Source organism: Rosa rugosa, chromosome 1 (assembly GCF_958449725.1).
Source record: "Rosa rugosa chromosome 1, drRosRugo1.1, whole genome shotgun sequence".
NCBI classification, from domain to species: domain Eukaryota; kingdom Viridiplantae; phylum Streptophyta; class Magnoliopsida; order Rosales; family Rosaceae; genus Rosa; species Rosa rugosa.
In genome coordinates, this window is record NC_084820.1 from 1,621,822 (window position 1) to 1,638,822 (window position 17,001).

The 17,001-nt window shown below is 37.6% G+C and overlaps 1 protein-coding gene and 2 non-coding genes across 3 annotated transcripts; all 3 read left to right on the forward strand.

Annotated features, from left to right (window-relative positions):
- The first annotated feature begins 5,035 nt into the window (after positions 1 to 5,035).
- Positions 5,036 to 9,280, forward strand: LOC133709372 (uncharacterized). The gene is made up of 9 exons (XM_062135096.1): positions 5,036 to 5,278; positions 5,532 to 5,701; positions 6,113 to 6,294; positions 6,430 to 6,714; positions 6,805 to 6,863; positions 6,962 to 6,998; positions 7,116 to 7,187; positions 7,671 to 7,992; positions 8,079 to 9,280. Exons 1-9 carry the CDS (start codon positions 5,146 to 5,148, stop codon positions 8,673 to 8,675), a joined length of 1,857 nt encoding a protein of 618 aa, XP_061991080.1. The 5' UTR covers positions 5,036 to 5,145; the 3' UTR covers positions 8,676 to 9,280.
- A 3,041-nt stretch (positions 9,281 to 12,321) lies between these two features.
- TRNAY-GUA (transfer RNA tyrosine (anticodon GUA)) lies at positions 12,322 to 12,412 on the forward strand. The gene is given in 2 exon segments: positions 12,322 to 12,358; positions 12,377 to 12,412. It is a non-coding gene; the product is annotated as a tRNA-Tyr (tRNA).
- Positions 12,413 to 14,671: 2,259 nt separating this feature from the next.
- On the forward strand, positions 14,672 to 14,762 carry TRNAY-GUA (transfer RNA tyrosine (anticodon GUA)). The gene is given in 2 exon segments: positions 14,672 to 14,708; positions 14,727 to 14,762. It is a non-coding gene; the product is annotated as a tRNA-Tyr (tRNA).
- Positions 14,763 to 17,001: the final 2,239 nt, after the last annotated feature.

Consider the following 17,001-nt stretch of genomic DNA (forward strand, 5'->3'; position numbering starts at 1 on the left):
TTTCTGAAGATGTTCTGCTCCTATTGTGACTTTGTGAGAGCTATGACACAACGTACCATTGGAATGCTTTACAAGAAAGAGAGAATATTAACAGGTGCGCCAAACCTATTTCAAAACGGTTATAGCAATACCTCGTCACTCAAGGCATATATGATTATATTCCAACTCTGGTAGCACAACCCACTTGTTTATTGTAAGTTTATTGTAATTCATCCTTCAATTATTTCAGCTTTGTTACTTTTGATTTTGGAGATATTTGATTAAGGATATTTGTAGACTAGGATATAATTGGGCCAAAAGCACATTTCCTTGTACCCTTGGAACATTTGGATGTTATGAAAATGGCCCGAGTGAAGTACACTTCGACCCAACCCAGTAGAACCGCATACAGCCTATCGTTTCATTAACCCCTTAGACAAGTCATGCAATTCTCTAATAAAGGTTAACCACAAATGAGAAAGATCGAATGCAGTTAACCTTTACTATAGAGCATTTGTTAGCACAATTTCGAATTGATGTTGATATAAGATTGGTTCTTGTTTCAATGTTGTATGACGAGAATTGAAATGATTAACGATTTTGATTAGTTTAACGTGCTATATATTGATATGCACATGGTAATAGGAAAAATGATGTGTATACCCGACTTCTCTACATTTTGATTTGTCTTTCAATTATAAATTTTCCTAACGCAAAATTCAATTTCTGTGTAATCTCTCACGCATCGCCATCGCCCGAATGTAGGAGAATCTAGTATTATTTTGAAACAAAATCAAGATACTTCCATCTATATTGAATATTAATCCAACAAACATAAGAACCTAAAGATCGATACGAATCTTGTCTCCAAAATTGGGATTGGAACCTAATGTTCTCTGATAGAGAAGTTGAAACTGGCGCTTGTGCTTTATTCCCACAATGAGCCATAGTTATGTATTTGCATTGGCCTATATACATAGGGCTCTTTTTTCTCGTAGCGGTAGGTGTATCATTTGTTGTGGGGAAGCGGCAAATGAGTCTCACACACACGGATCCAATAATGCCGATACTTCCCCCACTTTAGCCACCCGATGCAGAATGGGTAGGGGGTTTTAATACAAAAGGCCTCGGCATTAGTGTGTGTGGTACCATTCCACATGGTTTATAACCTAAGGATGATTCTTCACCTTTCTGATGTGGGATTCCAAATGGCTCTAATCTAAAGCCACACTTTTCCAACAATCTCTACCTTGGCGTGATTCGAGCCATCTTCAATTGTTTGATGATCCGAATTCCAATAGCATTCGAGCCATCTTCAATTGTTTCATGATCCGAATTCTAATAGCTCTCCACCTTGACCACAAGCATGCGGCAAATAAGTCTCACACACACGGATCCAATAATGCTGATACTCCCCCCACTTTAGCCACCCGATGCAGAATGAGTATGGGGTTTTAATACAAAAGGCCTCGGCATTAGTGTGTGTGGTACCATTCCTTATAACCTAAGAATGACTCTTCACCTTTCTGATGTGGGATTCCAAATGGCTCTAATCTAAGCCACACTTTTTCAACATCATTTTCCCATCCTTGAATAAATCAGGTACTCCATTAATATAATTTCATCTCTGCGGATGACATGTTTTAAATTCGAATCTCTTCCTTTTTTATATCATGTGAAAAGCCAAAGATAAAATACACAAAAAATCATATACCTGAAAACATCATCAACTCATCATCATCGTGTGTGTGACTATGATTCTCAAATCATGCCAAAATCTGAGAACCTGGCTTCTGTCTCTTTCCTCAGCTCATTTCTTCTCCTGGACACCTCCATAACCACGACTAATATATAATACAAACCTAAGTGAATATGTAGCGCCATATAATTGGTTAAACCAGTAAAAGCAGTGTACTTATATATATTCATTATTAACTGGCATAAGTGATCATTTAGATTCGCAGGAAAATTAACTAAAACAAAATTAAGCTGCCATTGTCCAAATAATTGGACAGTGATTGAGTATGCACTACTACATATTTCTTAAATCAAAATTAATTAGGGCAAATTTTTTTAAGGATTAATTACAGTTTACCCCCCTGAGGTTTGGGGGTGTCATCATTTCACCCCCCAAACTCTCAATTTCACTTTTTTACCCCCTGAACTTTCCAATTTCAATCAGTCGTGTCCAATTTCTCCTATTCCGTCCAAATTGGACTTTAACTCTGACTTTTGAGGGGTAAAATGGTCATTTCAAGACAAAAAAATAAAAAATAAAAAAATTCGTTTTTTTTTTTTTTCTTTCTGTTTTTTTTTTTTTTTTTTTCTGTTTTATTTATTTATTTATTTTAATTTTGTCTTCAACCTATACACCACAAGTTATAATAGGTTTATAAAAACAAAAAAATACTCTAGGTGGTTGAAAGCCGCTCGCTGGTCTACGATATTTGTGATATATCTCCGATAAAGTGAAGAATTTTAGGATATATCCCCAATAAAGTGAAGAAATATCTATAAAAAATAATTTTACACTTTATCTGTAAATAAATATCTGTAAAAAATGATTTTACACACTCGCTGGTCTACGATATTTGTGATATATCTCTGATAAAGTGAAGAATTTTAGGATATATCCCCAATAAAGTGAAGAAATATCTATAAAAAATAATTTTACACTTTATCTGTAAATAAATATCTGTAAAAAATGATTTTAAACAGATATTTCTTCACTTTATTGGGGATATACAGATATTTACAGATAAAGTGTAAAATCATTTTTTACAGATATTTCTTCACTTTATTGGGGATATATCCTAAAATTCTTCACTTTATTGGAGATATATCACAAATATCGTAGACCAAAAATGATTTTACACAGATATTTCTTCACTTTATTGGGGATATACAGATATTTATTACAGATAAAGTGTAAAATTACCTAGAGTATTTTTTTATTTTTATAAACCTATTATAACTTGTGGTATATAGGTTGAAGACAAAATAAAAAAAATAAAAAATAAAAAAAAAAAACGAAAAAACAGGAAAAAAAAAAAAAAAAAAAATTTATTTTTTTATTTTTTTGTCTTGAAATGACCATTTTACCCCTCAAAAGTCAGAGTTAAAGTTCAATTTGGACGGAATAGGAGAAATTGGACACAACTGATTGAAATTGGAAAGTTCAGGGGGTAAAAAAGTGAAATTGAGAGTTTGGGGAGTGAAATGATGACACCCCCAAACCTCAGGGGGGTAAACTGAAATTAATCCTTTTTTTAATTAAGCCCCATGCATATAAGCTTTAAGAAGAATCAATGCACATGGACAAAGTGTAGGAGCAATAACTAAATTAGCTAAATATTTTCATGCAATATTGTAGTACTTGCTCGCAGAACCTGTACGTGTTGTATGTATGTTAATGATCGATGGAATATATGTATTATATTTCTCCAATACTCCTACTAATAATTCAATCATCGCAATTTAGGAATAGAATAAAATCTTCAAAGTAATTGTCAGGTAGTGATCAAGTTTTTTTTTTGATGAACAGGTAGTGATCAAGTTGATTCATTCATTTGCTCTCTTAAAATCAATAAACACCTGCTTCATTGACAACAGCCATTAGTAATGCATATACTTTGATGGCCACGTAGGACAATTAATATCAATACCTAGTTACCTACGTACTTTGCCAACATCTTTTGTATCAGGATTGAATTTTTTTTTTTCGTTTCAATTATATCCTTCACCACTCATGTACCACTCAATATTATCAATAAAGGAGCTATTATATAGGGTAGAATAACTTTCATTAAAACGTTTTTAAACAAGCTACTTTGCAATATATAATAATAATTTCAATTATTAAACCGCATTTAATAAAAAAAATCATGAATTTTGCAATATAGATGCGTAGAGTATTTTAATATTTTTATTCCGTAGCTTCTCGTTAATTTACATGTGATGATGTTATTCATTTGATGCAACACGACATGGGAGATGCTTGAGAAATGCATTAGAACTTGGTGGTAAGTATATATTGTACTTGCTTGCAAAGTTGCAATTAGTAATTAAGTGGCCATTAAGAGACTTGTCATACACCACTAATTTTATCTTACTTTAGCTTAATGTTTTACTTCATTTTGTAATCTTTTCTCATATTTGTATTGATTGAATCCTACTAGTAATCTAACTTTTTTCTTTATTTGCCAACAAAATATCCACATCATCATTAAGACACATCTACTAATTAATCACACTCAGATTTTCTTAAATATTGTTCTTAATTGACTTCACATTTCGTCATTAATAGGTCCTAATTAATAACTTTAAAACGATTCATTTCCCATAAGGATTTTGGCTTCTCTGCTAGAACTATAATTTGCTAGAAAAAAAAACTGCAAGGGATGAACTTGAAGTGACTTCTTGATGCTTCTTGATGTGGCATCATCTTGCCCTTAAATCTATATTTGACGGCTGTGAGTAAAATCCAAGCACATGCATTATAGCAAGTCATATTCTAGCAGAGAAGCCAAGTCCTCACGTCACATTAATCCCATTAAACAGCTCACCAATACTAGAGACTAAACGTTATTAAAAAAAAAATCCAAAATCAGAAAATGGGATTTTGGAAGGTGACAAAAATAGACACAGTGGGGGAAAAAACAGATCATATACGAGGGATAATGACTCATGCATAATGAGATTTACTCACATTAAACTCAGTCAGTCTCTCCGTTGATGATGTTTGGTTAGGGGAGACACCTGCTATTATACATGATGTTCTGTATGAGGATTATTGTCATTGTTTATCTGTAGCTCGGAGAATAGGTGATATGTCCCCCCCCCATGTAAAATTTTACTATTAATATAATAAATGGAACCGGGCGTGGGACTGAGCCTCCTAGCTAGGCTGGGTTCCAAACCCCTTTCAAAAAAAAAAAAAAAAAACATCGAATGCGATAATATTGTAGGGCTTTTATAGCAAATCAGCTGTCTCTGTGTCCTTCTCCACAACTTTGTATGCGTTAGTTATCTCTGTTATAAATAACCTCTTGTCTCACACCATGTATTTGGGTCCTTGTGTCTCCACCAAAGCTCTCCCGCTGTCTGCGTCAAAAACCAGAAATACAAGGACGTATATAGGAGAAACCCAGAAATCCAAAACACATCATGTTCTTCGGCATTAGATCGCCAATCCTGTCGAAGCATTTGGTTCTTTTTGTGATCATAACCATCTCCTTCGTCTTTGTTGTTTCAGCTTCTGCAGAAAGCTATCACCTTTCTCACACTATCCGATTGACAGGTAAAATGGGGATGCATGCAATGTCTTGGCTTTTTCGGGTTTGATTTTATTGGAAGAAAGATGCTTAAGATCCCAAATTTCAGTCACGATTCACGAATGCATGTCATCACTAGTAACACAATAATGATGTGTTATTTTGTACGACATAAAATGTTAAGTCACTACTAACTTTTTTTTTTGTGGATATTTTTGCATTGCTCTTGTGGAAATTGAATGAATTTGTTTTTTTTTTTTTTTTTTGTTAATGGTGAAGGGGGAGAGCAAATAAATGATGGTGGGTTGATCACATGGGGAAGAAGGAGGTCTCTTGAAGAACACGAGACTTTGGTATTGGCTAAGGAAAGGACACGCAGGAAGGACCCTCTAAATAGATTTAAGAAGTACACGGGTGGCTGGAATATAACAGAACGGCATTACTGGGCTGTGAGTTCTATATTCTCTTGATTCATTTGCTGGGTTTGTCTTTGTTATTTTGGTTTCTATTAATTTATTTTGCTGTTCTGTGTATTGTGTTGTTTGATAAATGATAAGTACCAATGTGGGTTTATGTGAATTTTCCAATTGTACTTTTGCTCCTTTCCTCATTGTCTAAAAATACTTTTGAGTTCTCATGGTCTTGCTATGGATTTTGAGGCATTTAAAGAATGTTTTATTCTTTGTTTCTCTATAAATGTAGGTTATGATTGTGTTGATGATATACTTGTTGAACATCCATATAGCTATGCCAAAAATTAACTTCTGGTGTGGTTTAGCTAATATTATGTGGTATCCCTGTTTCTCATGAAATTGATATATTTTTGACACTAATTAGTTATTGATCCATTTTTGCCGTAGTCAGTTGGTTTTACCGCGGCTCCTTTCTTTGTCGCTGCTATTTTGTGGTTCGTGATTTGCGGGTTAAGCTTGTGCCTTATCTGTATCTGTTATTGCTGTCGTAAAAAAGAGCCTTATGGCTATTCTAGAACAGCCTATTGCCTCTCTCTCGTCACCCTCATTATCTTCACCCTCATGGCAATGTAACTTTCTCTCGAACTTTCTTTCTCTACACACACACACACACACCTAATTTTCATGCCAAGCACTAGTGCCAATCAGCTTTTATGTTGCTGTTGGCTGTTGGCTCCCTTCAATGTTCGTGTGGTCTGTTGTAGTGCTGGATGCGTTGTGCTGTACATGGGTCAGGGATTGTTCTACGACAGTACAAGAAAGACATTGGATTACCTTGTGAAGGAGGCAGATGAAACTGCTCAAAACCTCAGGAATGTGTCAGATTCTCTTAGCGCAGCTAAGAAGATCGGACTTGACGCCATAGTTCCTCCGACAGATATTCAGAATCAAATTGACGAGGGTATGGGAACAATAAAGTATGTTTCCAATTTTCTTTCTGAAACAACTGATAAGACTGCACGGAAGTCAAATCAAGTCTTAACAGACTTGTAAGTAGATTCTTGAATCTCTCGAAACTTGTGAATTTCTAGTCACCTTGCTTAATCTGTGTAACATTTATCTGTTGCTGTCTTCTGCAGGAAGCTGGCGCTCATGGTTTTTTCTGCTGTTATGCTCCTTCTGGTCTTTATTGGATTTGGTAAGTCTGTTATTTTCTTTTGATTAGATGTAGAAACTTTAAAGGTATAATATGGCCTTATTGATTCCTTTTGTTTTTATTTGGTTTACTTGTTGCAGCACTTTCCATGTGCGGGATGCGATTTCTTGTATACTGGTAAGTCAGATACCAAAAACTCTTTGCCATTCATTTTTCCCAAGCAGATCTTCAAGTCTTTGAAGCAGTTGTACTGCTCAAACGTATTTTTTAACAAACACTTGCAATCTGATGCAGCTTGGTGATTGTTGGGTGGATTCTTGTTACCTGTACATTCATCTTGTGCGGTACATTTCTCCTCATCCATAAGTATGTACCATTTAACTGGTTATGCTTACATTATCTTAGTTTCCAAGTTATACCTCTCTATATTGAATTTTCACTTCAGCTTGCCGGGCAACATATAGATGTTAATTTCAACCTGTCTATCTTAAGTCGTGGTTCATTTCTATGTCTTTAATATAGATTTTAGTAACAAGTACAAACTTTTACATGCTTCTTGAACATTGAATGAAGCAAAATGCTTAACAATGGTTTGGTTGCTGAAGTTTTTGTCCTTTCAAACAACTGTCTTCTTTAACATATAACAAACTTGGTAGATTTTCCTTCCTCGAATATTAGATGTGTTTGGATTTGAATGCGAACGTGGCTGAAGTCGAATAGGTTCCTGTTCTAGCAAATCTCTAATCCAGCTGATCCTTGAAATTAATTGATATCCCAGAAGTAATGTATTCCTGTGAGGAAGCTGTGTCCATATCAGAGACTGATGTTTTGCTATGTGCAAATATGTAGTGCGTTTGGAGATGCATGTGTCTCCATGGATGAGTGGATTCAAAAGCACCCCACAGCCCACACTGCTTTGGACGATCTACTTCCATGTGTGGACAAAAATGTAAGCCAGAGCATGTTGGAACGGACCAAGATGGCAACCTACTTTGCTGTTCAAGCGGTTAATCGTGTCATCACCGATGGTGCAAATCTTGATCCTTCTGACAGTCCATTAAATTACAATCAGTCTGGCCCTTTATTACCACCAGTCTGCAACCCCTTCAATGAGGATAAAACTGATCGGAAATGTGTTCCTGGTGAAGTGGAATTGCAACAAGCACAAGAGGTAATAACTAAAGCTTTCTGTTTGCATGGAGTAAAATTCTATGAAGGAAGTGAAGTGCCTTAAAGCTTTCTGTTTCAAATAAGCAGGTATGGCAGAAATACGTATGTAAGGTTTCTAGTCCAACTGGCCAGTGTGTATCACCAGGGCGGCTGACTCCTACCTACTTCGATCAAATGTCAGCTTTTGTAAATGTGAGCAACGCACTGTATCAGTACAGTCCATTCTTTGCTGATCTTGCAGACTGCACATTTGCTAAGGATACATTCTCGGACATAAGTAAACAGCATTGTCCCGGTCTGCGACTACATAGTAAATGGATCTACATTGGCTTGTTAATGGTAGCCTTAGCTGTAATGTTGTCTATGATCTTCTGGGTGATTTACTGCCGGGAACGAAGACATCGCGTGTATACTAAAAAATGTGACAGTTTACACTATGACAGTTTAAACTATGGCAGTGCAAACTATGGCAGTGCAAATCATGGCAGCAGAAACTTTGGCAGTGGAAATCATGGCAGTAGAAACTTTGGCAGCGCAAATCATGGCAGTAGAAACTCTGGCAGTGGAAATCATGGCAGTAGAAACTCTGGCAGTGGAAACTCTGGCAGCGCAAATCATGGCAGTAGAAACTTTGGCGGTGGAAATCATGGCAGTAGAAACTTTGGCAGTGCAAATACTGGATAGGAAACAGTTGGGAGTTTACTGATTCCTTGAAAATTCTGCTTGGAGATTTCGATATACAATACAATACAATCCTAGTAGCATAATTTTTTTTTTCTTTTGCTTTTCATTCGCATTCTGAGTATTTTGATCCTAAGTAGAAAATTGTTATGCCCCCCGAAGTCCTAAGTGATCTCAAGCGAGCAGAAGCATCATTCTCATTTCCAGAAGTATCTCGCAGCGCGGGTTGAGGTCAGACGTATTGTTTCTATGCTTCCCAACTTCAAATGCAAAGAAAAAAAGGCATAAATATACCCCAACTGAAACATCTGAGCAATGTGAAAAGCTTCCCTCCAAATGGCGGACCCAATATAGGCTTAGTGTGGCGTGGGCTGCTAGTTTGTTGCCATGTATAGGGTCTGTCATGTATAGAAGCTCTTGTTAGTTTACGGCAATTAAAGGGATACAAGAAAGTTGTACAGCTAGAAACCATCAGTAGCCATGATTAAACATTGCACAAGTTTTTGTACACACTCTTTCTATGTTATAACTTATACCTTTTCCCTTAAGGCTGTATAATTTTGTCCATGAGAATGATTAAAAAAAAAAAATAGTTTCTCTTGCTCTCATGGTAGAATTTTATATTTAGATTGTTTGCTTTTAAATTTATCGACTTTTATGCCAGTTATTGTAGTCAAATTCGTCTTCAGAGAAGTTCAAGTTCGCTTAAGAGAAGCTCATTTATGGGCCCGCCACTAATTCCAAAAAAAAAATGAGATTAAATCTAGGAGTGACATTTTTTTTTTGAGAAATAGATAACTTCATTAACTTATCCATGGCCAGAAGGCACATACATCACAAGCTGTCTCATACCAACAGAACTAGCTGGCACAAGTTGCCAAGCAAATGACAAGTACCCTCACTGAAAACAAATGTGCTCACTTATAAAAGTGCCTAGCTAAATGCTCAAAACCCAAAACTATCTAAGCTCTTGTTATAGCAACCCAACCGCCTAGAGACCTCAATTGGTGTACGATTAAAGTAGCTAACTTACATAGCACTAAACTCTAAAACAAATACTAGGCACAGAAACAGGAAAACTTAGAGTTTCCCCTTGCCCTTAGCTTTAGGGCCAATCTCCTGAGTAGTAGTAGCACCCGGATAGGTAAGACGCAAAGGGGTCAATCCCACCTTCCTGTGAGGCTGGGAGCCCTTGTTTCTACTACCAAGTGGCCTGCCCAACTTCTTCTTCAGTGTCACAAGCGTGACATCATCCTCAACTTCAGTCAAACCAAGGGCTTCCGCATGCAGAGTGAGAAGCTTGCCACCCAAAATAGTTTTGAATTTCTTAGGAGAGGGATCAGCTGCCTCTTGTCGGCCACTTTTCTTATAGGTCAAAGATTGCTTCTGACCAACTTGCATGATGGAGGCCGGTGGAAGGTCCTTTGTTCCTGAATCAGAAGGTTCCACCGAGGGCACCTCAGTAGCCATGTCCGCCAAAGCACCCTCATGATTCGTGCCTTCCAAATCTGCCGTGTTGAGCACGGTACCTTCAGGACCGGTAGGTTCAATGGTGGAACGCTCTAGACGTCGAATAACGGGCTTCTTCTTTTTCAGCAGGGAGGAAGAAGGCATAGATAACTCACGGGGATTCTTGGCAGAGAAGGCAAAAGAGCCGCCCGAGGAAGAAGGGCCGCCACCAAAATTCACAACCCTAGGAGCAGAAAGAGTCACAGCCTCCTCACACTTCGCCCCAGAATGCGTGATCATACCACACTGAGGGCATCTACCCTTAAGATGTTCGAATTGGAACTGAAGAAAGGGCTCTACACCAGGGGCCTAGAAAACCCTACGCTCTAGAAGAACTGGCTTTGAAATATCATGCTTGAAGAAGATGCGCACAACACCTTTGCGAAATTCTTTCTTATCATAATCCAAATAGCCGCCCAGAAGGTTTCCAATGAGAATGAGGTTGTCGGGTTCCTCGTAGAGAGGAGGGATACCCTAAACCCTAACCCATATCCTTACATACTTCAGAGGGACATCAGCGATGGGGGTGATACCATCATACTCCGGTCATAGCACCTAACACCACCCTTAAGCACCTTGTTTCGATCCCTGATCAAATCAAAGGAGAAGAGAAACCTATTGTCCGCCTTTTCTTGGATGCGGAAGTCCTTCTCCACCATCCAGGTCCGGAAGAACTGGGATTTGAAGGCGTTGGAGTCCACCGGTTTCCGAGTGAGTGGTTTCCCGAGGAGAAAAGATTGAGTAGATCGCCGAACCGGACCTCCTCCAATCTTTCCCAAATCCGGTGCTTTGCCCCCGTCAGCCAGCGCCAGAGAGGCAGCAAAACTGGCAGTGACAGCGTCTATTGTAGCCATGGCAAAGTGAGGAAAGATCAAGGACGGCGGGAGACGCCGACTAGAGAAAACTAGGGTTTGGGAGAGAGCGACTAGGGTCGAGAGAAAATCTCGCTTGTTTTTATAATGAGAATACTTGAAAATAATCTAGGAGTGACATTGAATGTGAGTAATATCATCTTAATCGCTAATTTTCATTGGGCCACAGTGCTCGTATGGTGCAATTTGAGTCAAATGTTAATTTGTTAAGATAGATCTTTATCGTCATTGCCTCTAAAGATCATTGTTTTCTTAACCAAAACCCAACGCGAGCAGTTAGCCCTACAACACTACCAACACCATTCTCGCTGTTCAACTCCAATTCCTAGTTATTTTATGCTATTAGGAATTTTCCCACTCCCTTTTTCTTTTCTTTTTCAGTTTTTGTTTTCCTTGTCGCACTAGGTATATATATGTAACCCAATAAGATTATAAACACCTCAGGTACCAGTATAATCTTGTTTGGAAAATTAACTTTGCATTAGCACATAAATGGATATTGCTGCAACCTTGAGCACTAATATCTCAAATGATCAAGTCTTCCTGCAAATGTTGTGTTTAACGGCAGGAGCAGAATTTTCTAATTTGGGTGTGACTATGGTTGGTTGGCCAAAGTTGAGATAGATCATAACTAGACCCAAAACACACACTCTGTGTGTGGGTTTCGTTTTCAAAAAACAAAATAATCATCAGAGAAAACGTAGGATTGGAAGTTTTTTTTTTCCTTTTCCCTCCTTTACTGGGGAAGTGGGAAGTTCTCTCTTTATATTTCAGGAGAAAGTTTTTTTTATGTAATTTTCTTTATTATGATTATGTCATCTGTTTATTAAAATATATTTTTAGATAATTTATGATCTAAGGATTTTAGTCGTCTTTTGACACCCACTTTGACTGACAAACTGGGTTCTCTTAATAATAGTATAGATTATCATCATCTTACTAATTGTTATATAACTCTCCTCAACCCTTTCACAAAAGAAATGCCTATTTGTCTCCCTACTCTGTTGGAAGTGCTCTGAAACAGATGGTCGGACATCATCCCTAAAAAGGTTATCTTGTCGGCCGATCTCATCTCTAATCTGGACAGTTATGCACTTCTAGCATTCTGCATTCATGGTGACTATCTTGCTATAAGCATTAAAGGAGGAGAACAAAGGATCTGGGGTGGTTGTAAATATTTTCATTCATTTTAGGTTACTTGTGCTTATTCACTTTGGCTGGAAGCCTAAATTATTGTGTATATGGAAGAACGTGCAAGTTAGCATCAACCGACCTTAGCTCAGTTGGTAGAGCGGAGGACTGTAGTTGGAATAACCATCAGATATCCTTAGGTCACTGGTTCGAATCCGGTAGGTCGGATTTTTAATTTCCCATCTTCATGAACTGCAATTTTTGTGTGTCAATAAACACATCACCAAACTGAATTTCTTCTTCTTCTTTTTTTTTTTGAGTCAAAAGGCACAGCTAGCTTAGTAGACGAAGGACGACACTGTTTCATTCCGACAGCTACTAAACTTCGCGGTGAACTGGAGTCTATTACCCCTCTTTCTTCATACCCAAAAATTAAAGAAGACTATCTATCTGCTTTCTTGTTGAGTAAAATTAACTGTTTGTTTTGCATTTTTATTCTCTATGATATATATGTTTGCTGAGGAATACAGTTGACAAAAACAAACAAGTTGCTACCAAGTCTGAAGTCCTAGTTGAGTAGTTTCTTAAGCTACAGAAGCATCAAAGAGTCAAGACCAATCTTAGCCGCCCAGTTCATCAATTGAACATGACAACTACACACCACATAAAAACCATACAATCATTGACCTATGATCAATCTCAGATTCTTAGCCTTTTAATCCAAATAATATAATTTATCTGAAATCAGACGTGCTCCGAATGTGGAAGACTTCTAGTCCAAAAGATAAGTAGACAAAAAAAATAAACTGCAGATAATGTTATTTTTAGTGTCGATCAACATCATATGTGTGAATTGAAGTTGTTTGGGTGAATGATGAAATACAGTAGATACTAAACTAGGTATCTTATGTTTATCTTATCTGCTTATTGTGCAGCTAGCTGGACCATTGCAGAAACTTAAGAATTACGATTTGAATTAACTGTGCAAGAAAGAAACCAATTGAACAATCACCTCTTCTGCATAAACCAATCCAAAGAGCACATCCTCAACTTTTTATACAAAGCTTCTTCCTTTATTATGGGACTCTTTTTCAATATAAAAATTCTAAACACAGGAGTTGAAGCATATCCTCTTATCAATAAATTAAGTTTGTTTGTCTATAATAGGCTAGGACAATGAATTTAAGTTACTTTCAAGTAACTTCAAGCAATTAAGTGAATGGTAAAACTGATTTTGACATTTAAATAAAATTCTTATGCTTCCAACTTTGACTGGAGGACCTTTTCTTACCTGACAAGATTTGATAGCAAAAGGTTAGTGAAGGTAATCAATACAATCCAGATCAAAGCTTATATAAATTAAAGCCCCTAATGAGTTTGATTTAGAAAACAGAAAAACAAAACCCTCTAATATTCTAGTTGAAACTTGAATACCAATATTCCAATGGCCTCAAAATCACACATCTCCTTGAATCGTACATGTCTATGTTCACCTACAGAACATTCAGGTTCTTTCAGGTGCCGTTTGCACAGAAGTAATGCGAATAATAGGCAGGCTACAATTAGCAGTAGTAGACCTGCAAAAGATGTTGTAAAACCAAATTCGATAAAAGAAATCTTTCTCCAAACTATCAAGCCGACAAGCCCTCGTCTAGTCAGGATCTTCAAAGAAGGAGAAAGTTCCAGCCAAAGCCTAGCAGGTTTTGCTTGGTGAGTCACAGCAGAAATGGAGTTGCAGTTTCTTGATCACAATTACAGGATTTGGATATCTTTGCACTTTTTTGAAAACAATTGTAGGATTTGGATATTTATTTAATTTTCATTTCTCTTCTGACCCAATTGGGTTATTAGAACCATGTTCAAATGTGTGTATAAGCATCTGTAGTCTGTAGAGAAGTACTTTAAATATAGTGGTGTTTTGTATATATGTTGTAGAAGGTATAAGAAATTAGAGATTGATTTACTGTATGTTTAGCCCTGTTCTTATATGATCATTCTTTATACGCTAATATGCATCATATTATTGTATTTGGATCATACAAGCTTGTTCATCATTTTGCCACAAATAATTGTGTCAAACGAGCAACAATGCAGACAAAGAATGTGATGAACAAGCAACAATGGAGGCTAGAGTTGTTCTGCATATGCATATATCATAACAACATTGACAAATTTGATCCATCCCCACCTTACCCACAGATCGTCAAAACAATATAGTATCAACATTAGCATATAATACAATCTCTGAATTCAAAATATCGTACTTGATCATGAGATATACAATATACAATACACGAACATTTTAATAAGTGAAACACTGTGACATCAATTAGCAAAAGAATCTAGATGATCATGGAGACCCAATCAGTACTCATATATCATTAATTTATTCAGGAAGCAGTATCGGTGATGATCAACCACTTGTTCTAGTACACTATAAACTACCTTATACACGATATATAAAAGAAAGAGCACGATAGTAGCAAACCGATCTTAGCTCAGTTGGTAGAGCGGAGGACTGTAGTTGGCATAACCATCAGATATCCTTAGGTCACTGGTTCGAATCCGGTAGGTCGGAATGTTTTTATATTTTTTTTATTTTTCTATTTTAACCAATTTCTCTTTAATTTCTAAAAAGAAATTGAGCAAAGCAGGACCAAAATAGATGGTCAATTTTTTCAGCTATCTGATTTGTTTGCTATTAATTGAAACCAAATCAAAATCAAAGTGTTGCTACTTAGGACACACGTACTGTAGGTTCCCATGGAGTTGGGGCAGAAGAAAAGTAGCCATGGACTTGGTGAAGGGTCCTCGAGTAGAGGAAACTAGAAGCAAATTAGGTCAAATCAAACCAAGGATTCAAATCAAATGCTTGTGCTTGGGAGTTTTGACCCTTGACCTGGGAAATTTCAGAAATAAGAAGCAGCCATTGCAGTATTAATTGGTTTGCAGCCCTTGACATAAAGATAATGGACCATACAATTCAGGTCCAGCCGAAGTTTTGTGCGACCCCCCCACCATGTGGGAGGACATTTCCATTTGATTGGAGATGCAATTCATACTAGTTGAAAGCAACAGAAATAGACAATAGCTAGGTGGAGTGAAACCTCTATAATATCTATTTTGTGATTGCTTTGCAGTGACTTCCACGAAACCATAACTAATTATTACTTGTGGACTAATTAGTAGTTACCATAATTTTTTTACATTACTTGCCGACCTCTATCAACTTGTAATAGAGTGTGGACTAGTTGGAATTCTACATTAAATCATCATATGATAAGTATGTTCATACTTTATCGAGGAACATTCGATCAAATGACTTATTCTTGCCCCTTACTTAATAGGTATGCAATATTGACCGGATATCTTAATTAGCTTTTCAAAAACTATATCAGTGACCGTCTTTAAATGGGGAAATGATCATTTACCCAATTTTAGCTTGAAAATTGCCCACTTACCCAAACACTCTAAGAGATTGCCCACTTACCCAAACACTCAGAGATTATTTCCTTAATACCCAATTAAGTATTTTTTTAATTCATTTTTATTTATTTTTGGGACAATTTTGCCCTCTCCTTCTTTGTCACTTAGAGAAAGAAGTCATTGGAGACCTTACTTGACTCCGGTGGCGGTCCAGTGACCCGACTCCGGCGACCGGTGACCGGAATCCTGAGTCCGACTACCGGACTGGTGATCGGATTCCGGCGTCTAAATTCATTGCCCCTAATAATACCCAGTAACCATATTATTGCCCCCCAGTAATCATATTATTGCCCCCCAATACTCATATTCTTGCCTCCCAATAATCATATTATTGCCCTCCAGTGAATTGTATAAACTCCCAAAACCAAAATGAATACACTACAGGCACAATTGATCAATTTATATGCATATTATTGCCCCCCAATACTCATATTATTGTCTCCCAATAATCATATTATTGCCCCGCAATAGACATGTATAACTACTCAATAAAACTTTTTTTTTCATTCTTCTTTCTTCTTTCCTTATAAGTCTTCTGCCAAATTTACCAAAAAAAAAAAAAAAAATCAGAACCACGCCATCCAACAGAGTGACGTCGTCCGAGCCTTGCCAGCGAAGCCCAGACCCGATTCCAGCGTGGAGGTTTGAGCTTCCCGGACCTCTGACGAACCAAAAAAAAAAGTGCTCTGGGCACCCAGAAATTGCTCCACAATCGCGTCCAAACGGAGGAGCGTGGAGTTGTCGCGCGACTGGGCGAGGTCGAGCTCGCGGACCTTGGCGCTAATGTGGTCGGCGAGGTCGCAGGTGGAGGAGACGTTGGAGAGGACGTGGTCGGCGTCGGACTTGACGATGTCGAGGACCTGGGAGGATTTCTGGAGATTGGAGAGGTGCTTGTCGAGGTCAGAGCGCTGGGAGAGGAGGTGGTCGAGGTTGAGATCCAGGGCACGTTGGTAAGCTATGCACTCGTGGAGGAGGCGCGGCATGGATAAATTGGCCGCCGGAGCTGCCATGGCTGAGAGAGAGAGAGAGAGAGAGAGGACCGTTCATATCGGAATCGGAGGATGAGAGAGGGAGAAAACGCATATTGGAGGGATGAGAGAGAGAGATAGATATAAGTGTAATTTATAAATTAAAATGAGGGCAATACTGTCAAACACTGCTGGATTGGGTAAATGGGGTTAAAAAACTCTTAGTGGAGTAAGTGGGTAATTTTTAGGCTAAAATTGGGTAAGTGATCACGGCCCCAAATCTCCTTCGATAGAGTAGCTGATCTTTTATAGACACTATTATCCTCCGTGAGGATAACTATAATGAATTCCACCAAATCGAAG